General features: G+C 38.7%; 1 protein-coding gene across 2 annotated transcripts in view; it reads right to left on the bottom strand.

The window, feature by feature from the left end:
- The window catches only part of KIFAP3 (kinesin associated protein 3), a 67634-nt gene that overhangs the window by 26813 nt on the left and 18523 nt on the right, over positions 1-22298 (bottom strand). Inside the window, exons 11-17 of one of the 2 annotated variants that reach the window (XM_058808376.1) lie at positions 15316-15416; positions 10968-11076; positions 9830-9942; positions 8734-8899; positions 8391-8519; positions 8065-8163; positions 7199-7284 (exon numbers count right to left, since the gene is read on the bottom strand). In XM_058808376.1, the coding sequence (XP_058664359.1) occupies positions 7199-7284; positions 8065-8163; positions 8391-8519; positions 8734-8899; positions 9830-9942; positions 10968-11076; positions 15316-15416 (803 nt within the window). The remainder of the gene's footprint in view (positions 1-7198; positions 7285-8064; positions 8164-8390; positions 8520-8733; positions 8900-9829; positions 9943-10967; positions 11077-15315; positions 15417-22298) is intronic. The other variant, XM_058808377.1, reaches the window with a different exon arrangement.

The following is a 22298-nucleotide window of genomic DNA, read 5'->3' as shown; positions in this document are numbered from 1 at the left end:
TCCATTTGGGAATAGTCACAAATAATGCACCACAATTTGTGTTTTTTTAAACCAAAGTATTGTGAGCAAGAATAATATCCCTAGCCAGAATGTTTCTTCTTGTGGGAAGAAATATCCTTATGGAACACATCCCACTCCACTTCTGACCTAACTACAAAGGAGAGAAAAGTTGAAAATAATTTCTGAACTCTCATGGTGGTGAACACATGATCTAGATAGACTTTCCTCAGAGTAGTTTAAGGCTTTAAACATCTGTTTTACTTAGCCCTGAAGATGTTACACAATTAGTGACAATGCCTTGGTTGTGGAAGCGGGAATTTCTGACCTGCCAAAGTAGATCTGCCTACAACCAGAGGACAAAAAATAGCAGAGAAGGCAGAATCAGCTGGTTTAGGAGCTCAGGTTAAACTTCTGAAAGCTCCACAATCTGAACTAGAGGTTTTTAACTGACTTAATACTCAACCAGCCTTGTCTTCATTGCTGTCTATGTGTTCCACAGGGAACACTCTCTTCCCTGTGTCTTTTTTGTGTAATAACACAAAAACCAGCTGGCCCTGCCAGTCTGGCAAAGGCTTCTCTGACATTGCCAACAGGTATCTAGAACATCCAAGATTTCATTATTCTCCATTTCTCCAATTCCACCTATGATCAATACTGATTTCTACACCTTGCTAATTCCACTCCTCACCATCTGACACTCCTGTTCAGTGATCCTGTCCTAAACATGGTGTCCTGCACAACTTCCACACCCAGAGCTGGTATCACCTGTGGGATCTATATTCTCAGTGCCTAGGGAAGCAAAATTCCACTTTGTGTCTGTCAGCATTACTGCAGCCCTAGGGAGGGAGAAAGACAAGACCAAAACTCAACAAACACACACTTACACTACATACTGTTTGGTAAAGAACACCTCAGGCTATTTCTTGATTTTATTTCCCTCATTTCCACTCTTGATTATAAAGAAAAACTAGAAGTAACAGTAAAAACTTGGAAAAAGCAAGCTCGTCACTGAGATTTATAAAATTACCTATAAAAAAAGGACAAGGCATGACTTTCAATGATGACATCTGACCAGCACCTTGGAAACAGCTCCTTTGCTGCATCTGCCAGAGCTAACCCCTGGGCTGGGTGTTATGTCACCCTCCAGCAGTTGGGAATTACTTACAAGCTTTAGAGAAACGTCTTGTAACTGCCAGAAATCATAGTGCACTCTTAAGAACACTATTCCCAGAAGTCACGATTGCAAAGAAAGGGAGGAAAATAAACAAATTTAACAAACAGCAAATTAGATTAACCTCTGTGAAAGCTGAATCCCTTCTACATTATCCTGTTTACTTTTCAAAGTTCTCAAAAGCCAAAAGGCCATCAGCTAAATCACCTCATTCACATTTACCACCAATGCACTTGGAAAACACTTGAATATTCCTGAAGTTACAACCCTAAATGTATCCCACTTCCTGACATCAGAGTTCCACTCACACCACTGTCTGAACATGCTGAATGTCTGTCAGAAATAGACATCAACTTTTTATATCCTTATGCAAAAATCATTTTACATTTCTCAGATTCTTACTGATTTTTCCTTTAGCTCATGACAGCAGGGCAGAATATTCCAACATATTCTACATTTCCCATCCTATATTAAGAGGTTTAAGACTCCCAGATATTTTTCCTCTATCATTCATCTAAATTTTGGAAAATTATTAGCAATTATTTTGGAAACGTATTACGTTGGAAAAGTATTAGCAATTGAACAGCAATTACTTAAAAACCACAATTTTTCCATTCAAGTACTTTGACATCTTTGTTCTTGTTGTTCATTCTCAGTGAAAACAGCAAGGTACAAATGTTGCAAAGAAGTGACTGCCCCAGAATTAGATGAATGATCAGTTTTGTCAGGAGTTTCATTCTGGCAGCAATCACAGAAAAGGAAGATCTGCAATAATCTAGAATGATTTACAGAACCTCAGCACTAAAGAAGTCCATTTCAGTAGTGCTAGATCAGGAATATATCTGTAGATTTTCCATGGAAATATGCAGAACCACCACTGGGTAAATGATTAATGGAATAACATCAGAATGGAAGAAAAGCTGTAAATGCAGGACTACGGCCAAAAGGCACAAAGAAACCAAATTAAAGACATTTAGAGCAAAACAATTCCCTAAAACACTGCAAGTCTTCCAGTAATTATATTTTAAGCTATTAAAATCTTTTTTATTATTATTTTGTGGGGCAGGGTTATTATTTTGTTTTGGTTGGGTTTTGGTTTTTAAACACATGAAGCACTCCTCCTTTACAAGGGAACTTCTGCAAACATGAAACCAGAAAGCTAAAAATTATGGAGATCCAGCTATAGCTTTGAGCCCTCCAGTCCTTTTAAATGTCAGGCTACTGGAAAAGCACAGCAAGGGAGATGAGAAGGTGAACAGAATGTGCTTATTTTCCAGCACCACCCCCTTCAAACACCCCAGTCATGGTCAGAAACTTAAAAGGAGGAATTCTCAAAGCTGATTTTATTCTCTTTGGAGCTCCCTGACATCACTGCTTTTAACATTCGGTTTCCATAAATCCAGAAGTGTCATAGAAGATGTATGGCCTGACTCTGGGAGGAATGTGCCATCCTTTTTGAAGTTCTCCTTGCAGCTTTGTTTACCACTGAAGCATTGAAACATTATGAAGCGTTAACTGGCCCATTATCAGAGCGTGTCTGTTCCCTATCAGGGTCCCCTTTGTCACTGGCTTCCGTCACACCTTGTATCTGATTAACACACTATAGGATAACACAGAGCTACACAGATCTGCTTTGTGTTCCCTCACAGCTGATGAAAAACAGATTTTCCTTTGCACTTTAATGTGGTTGCCCTTTAATTGGCTCTGTAATAGGGTTCATTTGATGTGATTCCTCATACTGAACCAAAACTGCTGTACAATAAATAGAAGGCTCATTATGTTCAAGGCTCTACTTAAATGATTTGTTACATTCTTCATTAAAAACCTACTGTTTACATAAAAGATTCAATTAACCACTTATTAAGAAAGAAAAGATTTATCTTGTCGAGCTATCCAAAAGTTTGGCATGTGATTTTAGCTCCTCTATAAACCAAGGAGAGAACCAGATGTTAGGGATCACCTTCTGCAGGTGTCTACCACACCTACCTTAGGATAAATACCACTGCAGGGCAATTCCTTCACAGGGCAGGAAAAAAAATCCTTCCACCCTTTACACCTGTGCAACCTGGAGTCACTGCTTCACAATCAGCTTTGTTACAATAAACTTATTCTGACAGTAAGCTCACAGAAATCTGACAGAAGAAACTAATGGCAAGGCAAAGAAAAAAGAGTAACCATTGATGCCCTCTAAATTTAGGTGGCTCCATAAAATGTAGGGCACCCTCAAAGTTCCTATATTGCCAGTAGCAGACTAGAAAAACTTATTTTCCTTCCCTTTTGGAGGAATGTAAGATATCTCACTGGCAACCTGCTATGCAAGTAACACATCAGGGGTTTGGCTCACCTTCCCAGTCCCACAAAGCCAGAGAGCAGCGCTGAAAAGGAATCTGTCCAAGGCAGGTTTTATGTGAAGACAAAAACAATCAGGACACTCTTACCCTATCTAAAGCTGCCTGTGGTTACTCTGCTGCAGGCAGAGCCACAAAAAACAACCAACACCAAAACAGGCTGTTGGCAAATTGAACAATGAGCAGAGCAAACTTCAGCAGCTCAGCTGCAGCCCCAGCCCCTCACACCCCTCTGTTTTCATGTTTACGACAGGGTAACAAGATGCACCACAGAAAGGGGTCCTGTCAAGTGAAGGGAGAGCCTTTTTTCCTGGAGTGACAGTACTCTTCATGGAAAGAGGACACCAGGCTGGAGTCAAAGGTTATCTGTTTTCAGAGCATGCTGCCTATTCAAATAAAGCCCACACCAAATCCCTGTGCTCTGCTCCTCCTTGACTCTAAGAGAGCTGGCCAACATCTCATACAGCTGGCCCCAAATCCCAGAGCACAGAGGGTTCACAGCACATTCCTGCTTCTTTAGGTGAAATTCCAGCATTCCCAACATGGAGGATTTCTATCAGGGAGCTTAGCTAACACAGAAAAAGGCAAGCTGCTCATTAACAATGAATTCCATACAAGGCAAACATTATCTGCCATTTATTACAAGTACCCAGGGCAAAAAATGAGAGCTGGAAAATCACCTTAGGCATGAGGCCCTTCCTAAATCCCATAGACAATGCTGTAACTATCTGAAAGATGTTTTACTGCTGCAGGAGTGTTGTGATCCACTCTTGATCACAAGAGAAAAAAGATGGTACAGCAGGTCTGGATTCAAAGCTGCAAAGGCAATGAAGAGGAAAATCAGGGGAAAGGGGGAGGGTCAGAATACAGAGTCCTAGGAGCTGATGATGGTTAATTAAATATCATTTGAATAAATGAGGAAAATAGTTTGACTGCAATAAAACTCAGCTAGGAGCAGAAAAATAATAAGAAACCTGAGAGATTAGTTGGCTCTTGATAATGTTGCCTAAAGTGAACAGAATAAAACCATCTCAGGTAAGCTGACATCTCTTTCCACAAGCTTGGAGCTGCAGCTCTCCAGGCTTCTGAAGCAGGGGAAGATGGAAATTAATTTGCTTGAGACTCCTATAGCAGCTGCTGATTCCAGGCTTTCAGCTGAGCCCTGAGAGCTGCCCCACTTTAGGGGTACAAGAACACTGAACTGGCTGCTTGCTGCCAAAGCTCAGCACGTGACTGAGACTGAAGCACTCCTAAATCATCAACTCAGACTTTTTCTGACAAAAGGGATCTCTTGCTTCTCCCAGTGCAAAGCTGACACTGCCCAGTATATTCTGTGCTAAAGCAGCACATCTGTTTCAGTTCATCAGTGGCAGAGTCCAGCCAAGCTATATTAAACAAATCATCACTAGTGTAACATTTCCATAATTTCTGTGACAATTACTTTACTACAGAAAGCATTTCTCCCCTAAGGCTTATAAGCCATGTGATTTTCTCCAGTGCTATTTCAATCACAGTATATACAGCTCATTGATAAGTGAAAGAAGCATTTGTCTCCCTGAGTAGAAATTATTTTCAAATCTACTCCCCAACATTTATTTTCTGATTTCCATCAGAGGACCCATTCCTGCCAGCATGTGTGTAACAAGACTGAGAAGTGAAGGTTTGCTCGTTGTGGATTTAGCAGAGATAAGTTCCACCACTGTTGGAGACAGTTCAGACACCTCAGCAGGCACTGCTGGTGTAAAACTGCCCCCCAGCCAAACACCTCTGTGTTTACAGCCTGCTGTAACATTCCTTTAACACCTACCCAGATCTGAGCTTCTGACAACCTTCTCTCTTATAATTCCTATCATCACTATTTAGAATACACTGCATTTTTTGCTTGTGATTTTTTGTACTGAGAGGTACAAGTGCAACCAGATTCCAACATGACTGAGAAAGCAATCAAATAATTAGTGGTTCTTTTTCTCTTCCAGAAAAGAGAGCACATTATGCTTCCTGTTCCCCTCAGGGGCATGGTGTTTATGCAGCTTATAGCCCCAACACCCAGATAATAAAGCCAGAAAACCTTCTTGGAAAAGGAATTCTCCTAACTCACCAGCTAGCACCATTCTAAGTGTGGCAGTGCTCACAAGCAATGAAAAATATAACTTACCACACCATGCAAGCTGCTCTCAGTGTGTGTTTGGTGTCTCCTCCTCCACCCCCAATAACCAGAGTGCCACATCACTTCTCCCCTTTATTCTTCCTCAAGAAAGAAGGAAGGAGTTTCCTTCCTGAAAGCCCTGTCCAGTGCTTTTTCCAAGTTGAGAAACTTTTCCTGTCCATTGTCTTAGCACTCCTCACTGACTCATGGTGAGCATAAAGATTTCATATTCTTCGGAAGGGAAAAAAAGCCAAGTACATTTTATTCAGATGGTAATATTGGATATAAAACTGTATTTTTATATGTTTATTCTTCTAGAATCTATAAATTTTGCTTAATAATATTATAACACACCTCACTGTAAAGCTTCCCCATAGGAACAAATCAACATGTGAGTCACTTGGAAACTGCACTGGCCTCAAGGTAAAACAAGTGTTGGATGCACTCAGACTGTGCAGCCTCACCCAGAATGAGACTTTATTTTAAGAAGTCCTTCCACTGTTCCTATTGGAGATGTCCCTAGAAACAGCTGATTGTGTTAAGCTGAACATGATGCCTATCATAAATAAGTACTAAGTGCAAATTCATCTGAGTTTAAATCTAGTCCTTAATGAATATCAACAGCAACTCTGCCTCTGGAGCAAATTTTCATTCCTTACCTCCATGAAGAAAAGACAGAGCCAGCTAAAAAGAACTCCAGTTCAGAAAATGTTATTTCACTATTAAATTAGAAGACATTATTAATGAGTATAACAGAAGAAGCCAAACCAGACTATATATAGTATTGTGCAGTGTAAGTTAGGCTTAAACTATACTGAACTTTTCAGAGAACAAGCTGCAATACATGTAATTAAACTGAAAAAGGAACAATATAGATGACTGAAAAAGCCATAGGTACTGCTGTTAAATTGTTTTTGACTATAAAATTTAATTTCATGACAGCTACTCTATACCCAAAAGGATGTAGAGTCACTACAATCCTCAGCAGCACTTGATAATTCAGTATTCTTTTTTCCAATTTTTATTAAATTCCAACTTTTCCAATCCCAAAAGTTGACTGTGATCCATGGATAGCTGAAGGAAGCCTATCCAAAAGGTGAACAAAATATTAGAGTGTCTGTTCCCTCAGCAGGGAACAGCCAGCATCAGGATTACTGCCACATTTTCTTTTTGAAATAAAGATTGGCACCAGGCAATGCAGAGAAGCTGAATAAAGCTGCTGGGTAACAAGAGCCATTTGTTTGGAGAACTAAGAAATAATGAAAGCTTGGCACACTTACATACTGTGATTAATTTATAAAAGTCTAAAAGCACTTTTAAGAAGTGTAAAGTTAACTTGGATGAATTTTCAAAGTACACACACACTTTTTAATGCACAGCCTAACGATTATCATTGTGCCTTGAAAATTCGTCTTTTATCCATATGATTAAAAAGCTGCACAAGAAAAATACTTTCAATTAGCAATATATTTAGTTCTTTTGGAATTCTCTAGTGCAAAGAGGCTCTGGAAGGATGAAGGAAGGCAGACCTACCGCTATGATATCCAGAGTGTTGTCACAGACCTTGCGGATTTCAGCGTTTTTGTCGTGCATCAGGTCTATGAGGTATGCTGGAGCTTCTGCACAGCAACTGTTAAGGAGAAATTTTTTTTTTCCCCTCCCTCACAACTCTGGGTTCTTCAAATTTCATTAATTTGGAGGAATTTTTCATCTCACGTAGCAAGAAAGTAATTTTAAATGTTGCTGCTTTATCGTTCCAGAATTAGCAAGAGATGCAACTTCTTATCTTTAATTTTTTAAAGCAGCAACCTAGGAGTGCACACAGGACACAAAGAACAACCACCCAAATGGCTTCTCAGATATTCCACAGAGATTAAAGGCAAAAAGAACATGAAGAAGTATCCTTTCTATTGCTAGCAATGTAATCACTAATTTGCTATCCCTCCCAGGGCTCTTTCAGCTCATTCTGAATGCTTCAATAAAATTCAACATTCATTTAAGACCCACAAAATTTCAGACCATGCAACACATTTGTATAATTGTACAATACAAAAAGTTTGCTTATGCTCTACATATGTTCTTCTATGAACTGTGAATTTCATTATGATTTGCAAAACAAATTCAGTAAATCAGATTGGATAGCAACTAATGAGTCAGCTGGTGCAGTGATCCCCTCCTACTCCCCTCCCTGCTTCAAAGCAAACTAAGTTTTCATCTTTACTATTAATCTTACAGTCCCTTTACATGCTTAGGCTGCTTGGGTTTTTTCTTCAGCTGAAATAAACATTTACAAAGAAACCTCTGAGATCATGAGGTTACTGCAAGAGAAACAGAAGTCAAGCACCAGCAATGGCAAATTAAGTGCTGCAACTCCAGATGTTTAATCAGTAAAAAGATACGTGTTTCCTTGATGATGACATCTCTGGTGGCTTGGTGGAACACCATCTGATAAAATACATAGATGATTTGGCAGACAAATTCATCATCTTCCTGCTGAGCTGCAAGGAGAGGAAAAATCCAGCACAATTTCAAATCTCACAATAGAAGCTTTTCATGGTTAAAGAGTTGTGAATGTGCTGGAAAAGCCAAATCTATGGAACCAGCACTTAGAATCTATCACTAACAGAGTAACTGCTGCTCCTTCCTCACACAAAGCCCAAGCCCTGCCTTGCAAGGGAACAGCAATGCCAATCACAGCTCCTGCTGTCACACATGGCCAGTTTACCATTCAGCAGCTCGATGAGGGCAGGGATGATCCCAGATTTGGCCAGCAGAGCAGCACAGGAGTCATCCATGGACACAGTCCCAATCATGATCACCACTTCCAACACAAGGTCATCCTCAGCAGAACCTGCTAAGGCACAAGGCAGAAATAGGAACTATCACCTCTCTCAGGAATTCTTAATCTACTGGTAGTTGTGTATTTATCTGCAGACATGATTCTATTCTTCAGTGTTATGTTTTCCTAAACAACCACAAATTGTAAAGGTAAATGGACTCTGCTCTGAGCACTCTAAATCATCTTACAGAAACTCTGCTTTGGAAGCCAAACCCAACTTTGTACAGACCTGGTTTTAACTTATCCTTGAGATATGGAACCAGTTTGTATTCCTTCAGCACAAGTTCCCAGTCCAGCTCTGGTAAGGTCAAATTTGCAAGTGTTCCCAGGCATTCAATCACAAATTCTTCTTCTTCTGAATTTGATATTTGAGCTGCTAAATCACCAACATATTCCTGAAGAAAATACAGCAGCGAGCATTACAAATGGATAATTTGGGTTTCTGAAGAACTCACACCTTAGCCAAACTAAAGCTAGTTCTCAAAAGAAAACTAAAGAAACTTTGCTCCTGAAATAAGGATTAATAAGGCAGTTTCAATTCCAGTTGATGAATAATCCAAGAAAACATTTCAGCACTCTTCCCCTACATCCTTTCACTTTCAAGGAATGTGGATCTTTTTTTCAATGTTCCAAAAGTAGTTACTACAGCACAGAGCTTCAAAAAGCTCTTAAAAAAAAGGAAAAGAAGATAGAGAAAACCATCATGCATTACTGGTAGTAATGGAGTTCTTTACCTAAAGATTTTAATTAATAACTACAAGATTTCCTGAGGACATGAACAGGGGAATAATGGCTTCTACTTATTTTATACTGCTTTAAGACAATTTGATATTCAATCCACATGTAAGAGTATGTTTAAAACCTTCATGCTGGGTTTTCCTCCTTTCTTTTGAAAGGGCAGCTTTACAGGATCAATATTTAAATACTAAATATTTAAAATACCCACAAATAAAACACACTTAGCACTGTGGGGGAAAAAAAGCACCAGATTTTTATCTCTAGGTCCAAAAGCAGAAATTTAGGATAACTTAATTGTTATGATGCTCACCCCAGCAGCTGGGGCATTTTTGTTTGTTTGCTAGGATTTGTGTGTTTGTTTTGAAACTTACTGGATAAGGCTTAAGGCCTGTTTTCCCCTTAGTGGGGGATCCAAACTCTGATCTAGCAGCTGAGATAGCCTTATAAAACAAAACATAAATCACCCCAGGACAGACAAGGAAACTTAAACTGGACACCCTACAAAACAAACCACAGCAGCTCTCCAGAGCCAGACTTTTCAGAAGGATAAAATCCAGAGATCACATCAGGTAAGACCTAATACTTACAATAAACTGGCTTTTAGTTGGCCCATCATGTTGTGAAATATTTCTGATCATCTTCATTAACAATGGATCCTTAAACTTCAAAGCCCTCTTCATGAGCATTTTCAAACCATTTCCTGAAAAGAAACAAACACTTAGTAAAAAAAGAGGCAAGTACTGGCTGATCAAAAAATCAACATGCACACAAACAAATGCTTTAAGCTGTAAAAGTTTAGAAAGAAAAAGTGCACAGCAGTTAGTCCAGGCACAGAGATTTCTCTCCCCATTCCATGGAATAAATATGTTGTTAGGTTTTTAAAAGTTTATTTACCAAAGATCAATGCATGGGAACAGATCTGAAGTATCTCACCACATAGAGCAAATGCCAGTGTTACCACTATGTTTAGCATTGCCTACCTAAAAGGTGCTGCTAGCTTGAGTTTTACCTTTAATATCAAATTGGATCTCCCTGCTCCCCCTTCTACAGAGCTATGCACAGAATTTTAAAGTAGAATTTCAGGCCACAGAACCTCCTGATTGCAATTGTCTCCTTTGAAGGCCAGTAAGTGACTGCAGCAGTTTTTGGGAAAATGTTGAGCACAAGTGAAAGTTGGAGCTACTGAGTAATATTGTTTCATTTAAAACTGCTATTATGAAAATAATGAAACTTTAAAAGCAATCCAGAGTTACTGCAAGAACATCAGAACTAAAAAGACTATGAATCAAAATATTAGAACCCAAAAGAAGCTCAATTATCTTAAAAAATAAAAAAAGGAAATATGCAACTGACAGACATCACTGCTATTCATTTGAAACTGGCAGGTGAAACACCAATCAAAGATGGATTTTAGGCATGAGGCAGAATAAAATGCTGATGTCTCCATACAGCCATAGTTTTCCACAGCAATGACATCAGCCTGTTTTTCAGAACTGTGGGCATCTCCCTCAAGTGTCCTTTCTGCCACCAAGAGCAAATTGTGAGGAGGATGTGGCCATTTGTCTGCAATCATTACCCAAACACATGCATTTTATTTTTTAAAAACACATATATACATTTATAAATAACTCAAACATATATAATTTACCTATGTTAGTATAAAAAAGGAAAATATACAAAGTGTTGTCATCTCCAACCCCCCCAGCAAAACCTCAGTCCAGTTACCTTCACAGATAAGCTGCACATTTCTTTTGTTGGCAGCAAGGTTAATACAGAAAGAAATAAGTTCCAGGTCAACTCTCTCATCAGGACATTCAAAAAGCATCTTCATTAACTGCCAAGAAACACAAGCACACTTGGGTCATTAATCTTTCAAAAACATTAGAAAAGCGGTGTTATGATATCAACTACACTACCTTTTTTAAAAATCAGTATTCAACATTTCTGCAAGAACAGTGAAAGTTACAAAGGTCAGGGGCATGACATGTATAGTTCCATTATTTAGGGATAACAATCCTTTAAAGTGCCAAAAATGGCAATCACTCATCACCTTAAATTAACTTGACTTAGTTACATTTTATTGCTACCACTGAAATTTTTGTTTGACTGGTTTTTAGTATTTGTGAATGGATAAGTTTTGAAAGCTTAGGTGAATTTAATATAGGAAAAAAAATCAACCCCACAACTTAATTTCACAGAAAGTCAGATTAATACCTATTATCTTAATAAAATGATCACTCTAAAGAGGTAACTAAGTGCAAAATAATTTTACTACTATTTTGCTGTGTGTTACTCCATTGATAGGCAATTTTAGCTGTTTCTGCAGCACTGTTCTGTCTCTTTGCAGCTTTCAGTGTTCAGCTAGAGCTGAACTGCCACATCCACAGACTCCTCAGCAGTAATCCCATTCTTCATTAATGTAACATTAATGTAAGCAGACAATCACCTACAATCCTGTTCAAACTGTTCAGCAAATGTCAGTGAATTCCCAGGTGATTGCCAAGGCTCCTAAGCCATGGATTGCCATCATTTCACACACCTGGCCCTGCACTGTCCATTACATCACAGGCTGGCTATCCTGGCTCATTTGGTTCAACAGGAACATTGAAATGGCATTTGGAATATATGAACATGACTGAAATAAACCCATTTCTTTTCCCTCTGGTTCCAATCCTGACAGACAAGCCCTGCACAACTTCAGGGTTGGGGGACATCACCCTGTTTGCTTCTACAACCCACTCAGTTCATCAGACATGGTTAGATTATAATGCAAGCCAGTGTGATGACAAGACTGAGATTACTGGAAGAAGAAACAACTAAGCCTGAAGATAAGCAGGACATAAGGTACAAAAACTGCAGCTCAGAAAGGGATGGGAGGACAAGAAAGCAAGAAATGATCATTAAATTTCATGACTAACTAATCATTAAATATTTGTGTGCTTGCCCCCTGGTGGAAAGACAAGTTTGTAATGCATTAAAAGCTAGAGAAAGTAGGTGAAGAATCCATTTAAACAGGAGAAAATAAAAAGAAACAATAGGATTGCAGGAATTCCCTCCAAATTATTTTACTCCAGCCATTCTGTATGTTTACCCATTATCAGATATCAGGCTCTCATTCCAAACAGAACCAAAAACCCCCAAAATAAAAACTACATTACAACACAGCTATTTATGTCTTTCCTGAGACTTTCAGGTACTCATTTAAAAGCTATCATGGATTTCTTCCTCCTTTTCTTAAAAAGGTAGAATCAGATTTCTCTGGGTTGTTTTAAGAACTTATAAAATCCCTGGTTTATTAAATCCTTAAGCCTGACAGTCACATAAGAGGGAATTAACAGAGAAGAAAATTGCCATTTAACGAGTAGAACACAAGCATTCAAAAATCACCCCCTGCAACTCTTCTGTTACAAAACTTTTAAAAACAGATTTTTAAAACCCTTCAAATAATTTGAAGGGAAACATTCTCATTTACTTTCACAATACAAAATCTGTGGAAATTAAATGTTTAACAAGATGGGATTACACTGTTAATTACTGAACTACTTCTCTATAAAAGAAAAAATATATCCAGTTTCAATTAAAGCCGTTCAAATTTTAAAATAATAGTTTCATATGAGTTCCATGTTTCCCATTATGTCTTCATTTAATTTGATTGCTTCTTGTGCCACTTCAAAAGGAAGAGTAATTGCTGCCAAATAGGAAATATTAAAATTAAATTTGTTCTGCTTTTACTATGTCCATTGTCATCTTTTACTGATTTAACAGGAAGGCAGTAAAAAGACTGCAGCATGTGCAATGAAGAGGCAGTAGTGTTCAATCAGACAAGTCCCATATTGAGTATCAGATACCACAGACCAGCACTGAAATCACTGTGTCTAGACTCTCTGGCACCTGCCTTCACTTATTTACCAGTGACCAGAGGCCAACCCCCACAGCTCTGTGTTCACATACACCTCTGTCCAACCCCCTCCCCAAGGCCAGCTCCAACATCTTTGAATGATTATGCCAGAACTGCATGCCTCAGGAATCTCTCCTGAGCGGCTACTCCCAACTCTGCTGTTTGAAGTGATGCTCTGGTTTCTGAACTTCAGCAGATAATGGCGGACAGGAGCAAAGGGGGCTGTCAAGAGAGGACGTTTACCAGCATTAAGCTGAAAAGAAGCTTAGAGATCAAAGAGGGCCCAAACAGGACAAGCGTGGTGGAAAACATGTGGGCAGCTTTGGAGAACCTTGCACACCGCTCTGCGGTAAAATATTAAATATCACCATGACATCACTGCCTAACCATGCCCTTTGATTGGCCAGGTTATTACCAATAAAGGCTTTTATAAGCATCTGGATGGCATTTGCACCTATTTAAACAAAACACGCATTGCTGAGGTCTAAACAAGAATGAACTGTTAATACTCACTTTTAACTGTTACTAGAGTAGCACCCACTAACTCCTGCAAACCACGAGCGAGCCCCAGGCAAGCCCTGCAGGCAGCCACAATCACACAGGGGCTGCTTTCTGCAAGCACTTTCTATACTGCTAAACATTAATTAGTATTTGTTAATGAACACCTTTCTTCAAAGAGACAAACCCACACGAGGGTGTATAGCATTCTGAAAAGAGATTTTGGGTTTCTCCGGTAGAATTAGAAAGCAGGGAGCCCATTTAAAACAATTTTCTTTTCCTGATGCCTTACCCACTTCCTAATGTTTTCTGCTACCTGTCTTCCTTGATAACCATGCTAATTTTGAGCATTCATTAGTAAAATTTAAGCTCTGGTTGCTCAGCTTCTTTTTGAACAGTGTGTAGATGTGAGCTGTGAAGCATCAACTGCCACAATAGCCATAGTTATACTTTCCAACTTTGTTGTTTATTTCACTAAAGCCCAGTGAAGGCAGCAGAATTGTCTGCTGCTCCACCAGTCTTTGAACACAGTTCTGTAAGGATTGGGGGTCCAGGAGTCACACCAAGATTCCCTGAAAGCACATCACAAGCAAGTCCTAAGACACCAGTGCAGGAGTTTGAGTTTGGCTGGTAACTGCCAGCACAAAGCAGGTCCCTTATATCACACAAATGCCTTAAAAGGGAATTGCTTCTTGTGGTAGAAATTACAGCAGGATGTTTACAATAACACTTTGCAACACAGATTAGTTATTCCCACCAGTTCTCCCCTCTCTATTATCCAAAATCATCTTGTACATGGAAAAACTTCACCGATTTTGCCATAAGGTAATGACCAGAAACATTCTTATAACTTTCCATGACAACTTTCCATTCTGGAAGTATTTGATGTTAAAAAGCTATTTGGCAGGAGAAGATACCATGGTGCAATTCTGAAGAAGCTACCAAAGAGCTTTTACTCTTAGGCAACACAGGCTTTCTCAACTCCAGCCTCACCAGGGCTGAGAAAAAGGTCAGTGAGAGAGGACTTGGCGCTTGAAAAAAACAAAAAACTAAAACAAACAAGAAACAAAACACATGCACACAAAAAACCAAACATACCCACAAATCCCCAAACCCCATGATATTGTGTCTGCTTGAGTCAATGAGTTAAGTAACAAAATGCAGGCTGAAAGATCAGTGAAGAGCCTTCCACAGTCATCAAGTCTCCCTTGCTGTACATGCCTGCAGTTGGAAAAGGAATTGTCATGTAGGAATGCAACCCTCCTTGGCTGGTTTCCAGCTCATATCCTGCAATACTGGAGACACTGACATTTTGATACCCAATGGGATCAGGCAAGAATGCCTTCTAAAACTGTAAAGGAAATACTTTCCACTCCATTCCCTAAGGAGCTGCTCTGCACAAGCTTTAATCTCTCTGAAGCATTCCCAATCTTCTGTAGGAATCCTCCGGATCACCTGTAATTTCAGGAGTTCATTGGTGCAGCTCAAGTGTCAGCAGCAGTGACAGAGCTCGGTCACCTCTGATTTTCAGGGGACCGTCAAAGCCCAAAGAACAGTCCCCAAGCAGCACCGTGGCTGTTCCCTCTGTCACCTGCGGGTGTCAGTGCGAGCTCTGCCATGAGCGAGGGAGGCGCTCGGAGCACGAGGGAAGAGGGATTTGATCAGCTCATCACGTACCTGAGGGATACAGTCTGTGTATGCAAACATCGATTTAAAGCAATCGTCCATGCTGATGTGATACAGAATGCAAATCGCGACTTTTTTGTTGTTTTCGTTTCCTAGAAAGAGAAAAAAAATATATCATTCTATTAGCTGTTGTTAAATACTCAAAAGAGGAAAATGAAAAGCAGAACAATCCTAGCTAATAGATGGAAAATTTAAACCAGAAATGACACCTTAATGAAAGGGTCCTGGCCTGGCCAAACGAACCACATATTAATGCAAAGAGGGAACCAGGGCAATGGTAAATATTCCTTCCTCTTCCCAGCACCTCAAAACACTTCCTTAGCCCCACTCTGCAAGGTATTTATTTTGTGAAAGGAATGCTTAATAATGACTGGTCATCCAGAGAAAGGCTTAATCAGTTTCCAGCTAGAAAATTAAGATTTAGCTGTGGATATTCCTATTGAAATTAATAAAGAATTCACCAGTGGCAGAGAGAAAAAATAAGAACTAAGTACCACTAAGAGGTGTTGTAGAAGGAATCCACTGCCTTTCAAGCAAATACTGATTGTTTTACTCTCCTAAATAACAATATTATCCCCATTGGTGCCTTTTCTGTTTCATATATACCAAAAACGACATCAGTGTATTTTCACAGTGATATTTACCAAAGACTCCCAAGGAAAACTGGAGCAGTTGAGTGGGAGTGAAGTATTTAACTGAAAAGTTCTATAAAATCACCTTACACAAACATACAAATGTTTAAGAACAACACAGACAAATTTGCTTCTGACTCACTGCTAAAACCCACTGAGCATTCTCAAGTTCTCCTCTAGCCCTGCACGAGCAGGATATTGGCTATATATGGGATAAATGCATCTCAATGTGTACATGAGTGAAACCAGGATGTAATAAGGTCACCAACTCCAGATTCATTCACAGTTCTTAACACAACTCATCAGCAATACCCCACCTCCCACTTCTATTGATGCTAAGTCAGAAAGTATCTGTGTAACAATTTGGCAAAGAACAAAGATGTCAAAAAGCAAAATTTCCCTTCTGCATACATCACTGGGAGCTGGAATTTCCTTTGAGCAGCAAGGATATGATGCCTTTATCCTGAGAATGAGCCCTTTTCAAAACTGAATTATCCAAAGAGACCCATGAAAGCCCTCTGGTAGCTGCCATACAAGTGAGTGAAGTATTCTTAGCCATGTTAAATCTAAAATCAGAGCTGACCTTTCAAAGCTTTTTAGTCTTACCTGCTTGAAAAAATATAACTGGTATCACAATTGTCCATACATTTAATGTGGGAGGAAGGATAACGCCCGAATGTGAAAGCTACTCTGATCATTATGAAAATAAAAGCACAGAAAACAAAATGAAGTGTGTGTTCTCTTTAGTGCTTCTCCTGAGACTGGTCACCTTACCTACATATTCACCTGCAGAACACTGGGAAAACAATAATTTCACCAAAAAAAAAAAAAAAAAAAAAACAAAAACAAAAAACAACTTCCCACACATACAGGTAAAAGTTTATGCTATACAAATTTAGAAGTTTACAGAAGAAGTTATTCCTCCAAATTTCAAGGGTCTAAAGAAAAAAAAAAAATCTGTTTATACTGCTCTTAACACTCCATGCCTGTATTTAGGACTTTTAAGACTCAATTTACAATTACACTTAGCTGATAATGCAGGAAACTGTGTGAAATAAAAGGTAAGCCAGTATAAAAGAGAGAAAAGCTCCCCAAAACACCAACAAGAAGAACTGGAATGAAGTCTGACCAGACCTTCAGCACATATGAACTGCCAGACCATTAACAAGAATGATGCTAAATGTTACTGTTTAACCTTGTCCTTTGTGGGTTTTTTCTTCCCCATTTTTGCAAGTTTCATTTGTGCTAACATAATGCATCAGTGAAGGTACAGTTTTATATTTGGTAAGCTCAGCAGCTCCCTGGTATTTGGCAATATTAGTGGCTTATTTTCAATCATAATAGGCTGATATTAGTAAAGTAAAAGATAAAGACCTTCTGTTTTCTTTCTTAGAGGAAACTCTGCAGGATTTTCTAACCCCTGTTTTTTCAAAGGTCTACTGGTCACATTAACCTTTCTGATGCCTGAACACCACCTTGGCTGTCAGTGCTAAATGACAGCACTACCTCAATTTCAAAACTACCAAAAATAATAAAAAATACCCAGATACTCAACCTAAATTGTGAAGAATATGTGGAATCCAAATAAACTTATTTTATTTGAACAAACTCCTAAAGAGTTGCTTTCTAATGACCAGCACCTAAATAATTCTCTAAAAATGCGTTCCATAAAGTAGATTTCATGACACACAAAAGGCAAAGACAGTTATAGTTTTCAAGAGAAGAACTGAATTTAAATTCCTCCTTGCTGTGCAGTTACCTGACCAATTTTCCTGAATTGCCCCTGTTCTATTGTCAGCAGGGGGAACAGAGAAGGGTTTAAAGCATTTAAGTCACAAACAACCATTGGACAGCCTCAGCAAGGAAGTGCTTTTCAACTGTGAGTAAAACAAGTGAATTTTACTAACTTGTGAATAAAAGTAAACTGCAGAACAAAATCTGAAGGCAAACAGTCTGCCATTAACCTATCTTTTAAGTATTTAATGGTATATGTGTTTTAAGTTTCGTTTCATTTGAATTTCCCAGAAAGGCAGAGATTTCAGGCTGATGTCTGCAAGTTTCACTGTTCTACTTTCCCTATGGATGCACTCTGGAAGGAAAAGCAGAACCTTGTGATTTTGTCAGTTCTCACACAAAACAGAGACAATTCCTGATCCAGAGAGTAAAACACTGCAGGACAATCAAGAGGAAGTGGTTGTACCAAGCCAATTCGCATCCTTTTACACTGGTACTCCAAAAACATCAACTGGCAGCTTACTTAAATATGTCAGTACCAAGCTTCCTTTTTTTCTAATTATTTTCTACTCATCTGAATGCTAATTAATTAACCCTGAGAGAAGCAGTGCATAAAGACTTGGCTGTAAAAATGTCAAACCCTGCCCAGCAGCTGGCTGGAAAGCAGTTTTCCAAAGCTCCAAGTGATACCTTTTCTGCTATTTTTGACCACTGCTGAAAAAGGAGCCATTGCAAGGAAGACTTCCTTATGACTGGGTAGAGTAAGGATCAATTATTGCCCTAACTGGAAAAAGCAAGAGGGAAAAAAAACCCAAAAAACAGATTTCTGCCAAATGTGTTCATAAAAAATCACCAAAGTTTTGGTGGAGTGCCAGAAAATTGTGGCCTACAAATGCTGGTAAGTTTTGAGCATCAAGCTTTTTATGACTGAAGGTGGAATAGCCAAATGGCCTAAAGCAGTAAGGGCAGCCCTGGAAAATAATGGCCTAGTCATTATGGATTCTTCTGGTATTTATAATAAAACATGAATCATAATGAACTCATTGGATATTAAATGTGGGGGTCATAAGCACTTTGATAGGATTTCCACAAGAATCTACCATTAATTAACCAAACAATTATTTGAAAGTGTAACTGAATTAGCTTTAGTTCTTATACAGCCATTCCTGAGAAATTGGTCATTCCCAGCTGAGTGCAGTTAATGCCTTAACAAACCAGTCATTAACTGCAGTTACTGATTTTGTGGGAATTATTATGTTATAAAACACACTCAACAGTTTATAGAAACAATACTTAAGTTTTTTTTGGTTTTTTTTTTTTTTTGCAGCTGTAGTTCAGCTGGAGCAGATGGGATGGAAAAATATCAGGTCCCTGGGGCTGTTTTCACAACTAGTTTTCTGCAAATTAGAGAGGGAAATAAATACATGATGGGTTCTGAGTTCAAAATGGCTTCAGATTTTTAGCCTTTGAACATTAATAAGAAGCCATGTGCCAGTTCTGGGGACCAATGCCTGAATTCCATGTTTAGTTCTTATTCTGGTTAAAGATCTAAATAGTATTAGTAGCAGAGGCTAAAGGAAAAAATATGATTTCTTGATCACAAGATCAAGTCCTATATTTTGGTTGACTTTGTGAGCTTAAAAGCAAAAAATCGTTCATTAGCTCCATGACAAAAAGAGAAACTCTAAAGCTGTAAAACTGAATTGCCAGTCTCAGCAGCAGCATTCTGCTTTCAAATGCTAAGGTAAAAAGGAGAATATAACTTCTGGACTAAATTATTCAAATATAACACTATCAGTAAATCAAGCAGCCATCACTTCTAATGGAATAATCAATGTCTCCACATTAGATATGAAATATGCCCTATCCCACCCATGTGCACAACACTACCAACACTAAATCAAAACCAGAACACAAATGAGGATAAATACCTGTTAAAACAGAAGAGTGAGTCTTTATTTCAGTTTCAAACTCTAACACCCTAACACGATCTGCTGCAGAATTAGGCAAGTCAGAAATCTAGATTATTAGGAATGCCACAAACTGAATATCACACCTCTATCTGTCTCACCCTAATGTCAGAAAACAGATTAATAAAGAATTTATTCAAATGTATCATAATTAGCAGTGATTTTAAGAAAAAAGCTGATAGAAAGGTATCTCCACTTACCTCTACCCCATATCATTCCTCACAACCAGCTCTGAAGCAGTTGGACTGAGTTAGTCCATGTGTGCTCTAGACACATATTGGTTTGATTTACATATGTAAATATAAATCAGATTGGCTATATCAGTTTATTTTATCAAGAGAAACTGAAAGATTTTTCAAATCTGCTCAGACTCAAGGAGACTAGACATTGTAAATAAAACATTATGATAGTAATTACATACTAATAACCCCTCCTGTGCCTCCTTTATGTTATTTAAAACTGGCTTCATACCGTAAGTCTAATTTAAAATCTCAATGTTGTCATGGTTAGGTTTGGGATTTAGCTTTTTTGGGATTTTTTGGGGATTTTTTCCCCCTTCTCCCAAACAACTCAGTACATACCACATCTGAAACCTGGTTACAATTTTTTTTTTCCCTAGGAAACAAAAAAAGAACTTTAGTGATGAATCCTAAAGGACTAAAAACTGACTAATTTGAGTTATTTCATGTTGCAGCACAAGGAAAAACAAAGCTGCATGTCTGGAACCTCAGGCTTATTTCTAAGACAGACTGAAAACCATTCAGTAAGCACCTCAGTGTAGGACTGCCACTCAGAAAGAATGGTAATTAACACATTGCTGTAATTGTGTCTTTTTCTGAGGCAAAACATATCCCATTTGCTGTCCTTAGGATGGGCTATAACCAATCATACTTGAACTCCTGACTTCACACAGAAGCCGGAAGCTGATTAGTTGCAATATCCCATATACCTCACAAAGCAGAAAGAAATCAACTAAAAATTCAGATTAGAGAGAAATCAAGAGGCAATAGGATTATCCCTGAAAGAACAAGGTAAAGCTGCTTCTCTTTTCTCCACAGAATATTATGTTTTGGGTTAGGCTATGACCAAGAAAGAAAGCAAGAGATAGAAAAAAAAAGAGTTAAGGACTGAACTAGAAATCAGAACAGGTTCTCAGTCTGATTCAAACTAAGTAAACACTTCCAAAATAAGTGGAAAAAATCTTAAGCAAAGATCTTCTTCCAGAAGTCTCCACCACACTACTTAGATTAAATAGAAATATACAGGACATGCATAATTTTTGCCATATCTGCACTATGATTTCATTAAAGTACATCAACTGTTCTGACTGAAATTACTACAAATTATTGAGACTTTTTGGATCTAAACACACCCTTCTAATTTAGTTTGGCATTCAGAAGGAAAGGAAATAGGTGGAGGCTTTCTGTGCTCCTCTGGATGGATGGTGCAGGTGGATTCCAACATGCTCCTGCTTGGAGGAGGAACAAACCCAATGCAGGATGGGTTCTCTTGCCTTGAGAAAGGGATGATTCACCACTCTGAAATGGAAACTGGTTTTACCTGTCTTGAAGATGCTGAAGTACAACCCTGAGGTTCAAATCTACTAAGCCCAAAAAGTGGAGTTAAATATTGGTTGAGCTTTAGAGTCTTCCAGATAGCAAGAATTGAATTCCATACTCTTCAAGCACCCATTTAAAAGGGTTTGAAGAGAATATTATCAACTGACAAAGCATTTCTCACCTCAGCAACTGCAGACATGAGGAATCTACAGTTGGTTTCTTGGACTGCACCAAGCATTTGAGAAACTCTTAAGTAGGGAACAAATTTGTGAGTTAAGATGCTTGCACATGTCTTGAAGGAAAGCAGAGTGTAACCTTCTCCCTTACAGCTGAACTTGTAAAATCCTCAGGAGCTCTAGGTCTACCCCAGCAGCAAAACTGTTCAATCTGGTGCTTTGAGGGTGTCCCTCTGCCTGCAGCCCTCACAACAGCTCTGGGGAAGGTGCTCCTCTCTTCCACCCTGGCCCTCTTCATGATGATGTTACCACAGATCAGCAGAAATGCCCCACCCCTTCCTTATGGAGGTTTTTCCAATAAACCAGAACTAGTTGTTTGTGTTCTGTCATGCTTCAGGCATCCAAGTTAAGCTCTGTAAAGCTTGCAGATGTCAACAGCTCAGCAGAAGATTTACTTTTTACTGTGAAATATTAATTTGCTCTTGCAATAAGCTAAGAAATCATTAAAAGCATTGAATTAATCAGTCACATCTTGTAAGCTCCACAACAGAAATACTGGCTCAGGGATCCTTTCCATTCCTGAGTTCAAAGAATTTCCAACAACTTGGATCCCTCACCTTTAGATTGCTGCCATCTCTCCACTCCTGTCCTTGCTGCTGCCATGAGCATTTTTATTTCCAGTCAACACACATAAAGTTAGTTTCTTATGTTCCACTGAAGCTATCCCCTTTACTAAAAAAGCCAATAACTCAGGTAAATTCAGACATGCACTTGCACACCACAGCAAGGAGTTTTCACTCACATGATAGTGATGTGTCTCTACACTCAATTCTGTATTTCTCAAAATGAGAAGTCATCTCTTCTTTAAAGTTTGCTGTCTATATCCACATTCAAAGTATCTAA

This window comes from Ammospiza caudacuta, chromosome 7, assembly GCF_027887145.1.
Source record: "Ammospiza caudacuta isolate bAmmCau1 chromosome 7, bAmmCau1.pri, whole genome shotgun sequence".
NCBI lineage: Eukaryota > Metazoa > Chordata > Aves > Passeriformes > Passerellidae > Ammospiza > Ammospiza caudacuta.
The sequence above is the reverse complement of the archived record's forward strand: the minus strand, read 5'-3'. Positions and strand labels throughout refer to the sequence as shown.